The sequence below is a fragment of the Primulina eburnea genome, chromosome 15 (assembly GCF_022965805.1).
Source record: "Primulina eburnea isolate SZY01 chromosome 15, ASM2296580v1, whole genome shotgun sequence".
Taxonomy (NCBI): domain Eukaryota; kingdom Viridiplantae; phylum Streptophyta; class Magnoliopsida; order Lamiales; family Gesneriaceae; genus Primulina; species Primulina eburnea.
This window is the reverse complement of record NC_133115.1, coordinates 24,838,148-24,839,638: the sequence shown is the minus strand read 5'-3', so window position 1 is coordinate 24,839,638 and position 1,491 is coordinate 24,838,148. Positions and strand designations below refer to the sequence as shown.

Sequence of the window (1,491 nt, the reverse complement as noted above, 5' to 3'; positions counted from 1 at the left end):
ATTAAATTAAATCGATATGCCAAAATCAAATTCATTGACTTTTTCAATCAATTAGGAAAAATTTAATTAATTCTTAGAGCAAACGAAGAAGATTATCATATCAAATTGACAAATTGTACATTTTTAAATGAAAAGGAAGAGAAAAGAATTTTTTTTTTTGATAAATAAATAATACAAATTTTAATAAAAGAATACAATTTGATTACCACAGAAAAAGTATTATTATTTTGGTTTTTTCCCCTTTTTGAACGATGAAAATGGAATTTTATGAACAACCAACCACAAAACGACGTGGAATGGACTAGTGTTCCTTCTGCCGCTTCAACCCACCGTCAGCCACCTGAATCTCACCTCTCACCAGCGACGTCGACGTCGACGCCACTTCCGCCACCGTGCTCTTCCGCTTGCGCTCTAAGGATGAAGAACCAACCGGCAATGCGGTCGACCTCTTCGACTTGATACGAACCGGCTCGGGTTCACCGGAGTTTATCCTGAGAGGGAAGTTCAACAAAGCTCTAGCCCCCCGCATCTGGAACGCCGCCCTGTCATAGGCCAACGCCGCGTCCTCCGCCGTCTCGTACGTCCCTAGCCATACTCGGGCTCCATTCTTCGCAGGGTCTCTTATCTCGGCCGCAAACTTCCCCCAGGGCCGTCGCCTCACTCCTCTGAAATGCAGCAGCCTTGGCGGCGACAACGGAGGCGCCAACATGTCCGCGGCTCTCTGTGGAGCTGCGTGGAAACTTATGATCTGGGATGTTTCAAACGCCACTCCCGGCTCTGCCTTAACAGCCGACTCGGCAACGATGGGAGGCGGCTGCAACCACCCTGCATTGGCGCCGCCACTGATTATGCTGTACAAAAACATGTCATCGGAATCACTTTCCGTAAAAGATAGATCCCCGGAACTCAGTCTTTCTCCACCGGCATTTTTGCCGGAAAAGAACAGCGGGTTCTGAGAATCATCAAGCAAATGTCTGCTAATGGTTTCAAGAAGAGCAAGATCAGCCCCATAATCACCATTTTCATACTCCATTCTGCGGAGATCAAATTTTTGTTCAAAAATCTGATCCAAATATCAAGAAAATTCAATGGTTTGATCCGGTAGAGATAGAATAGTCAGCGATTTTCCTAGCATCCGTACGTGGGTGGGCTTTATATAGTTTCACAATTGGAAGAAGATTCATGCATTTATTAAATAAATCTATTTCCCGTTTGTGGAGTAGCTAGGAAGGGAACTTTCATGGAATTTACATACGTAAACAAGAAATAAACTTAAAGATTTGACTCACGTGCTAATTAAATTCATCAAATGTCCTTTAGATTACATTATGCAAATGGAATAGTACTTCAGCCATCTTGTCTCTGTGACACCATAATTATCATGTCTAGATATACTAATAATATTACATTCACGACATTCTATAAAATTGAGTAAAAAAATATGGGTATGTTTCTTGTGAGACAATATAATGAATATTTATCTATGAGACG

At 41.9% G+C, this 1,491-nt stretch overlaps 1 protein-coding gene across 1 annotated transcript; it reads right to left on the bottom strand.

Annotated features, from left to right (window-relative positions):
- Positions 1 to 227: 227 nt before the first annotated feature.
- Positions 228 to 1,126, bottom strand: LOC140814847 (ethylene-responsive transcription factor 1A-like). Its single transcript, XM_073173941.1, has one exon. It carries the CDS (start codon positions 1,031 to 1,033, stop codon positions 302 to 304), a length of 732 nt encoding a protein of 243 aa, XP_073030042.1. The 5' UTR covers positions 1,034 to 1,126; the 3' UTR covers positions 228 to 301.
- Positions 1,127 to 1,491: the final 365 nt, after the last annotated feature.

What these genes read in the sequence shown, in the direction of transcription:
- LOC140814847 (XM_073173941.1), bottom strand. Translation starts at nt 1,033, where the DNA reads ATGGAGTATGAAAATGGTGATTATGGGGCTGATCTTGCTCTTCTTGAA.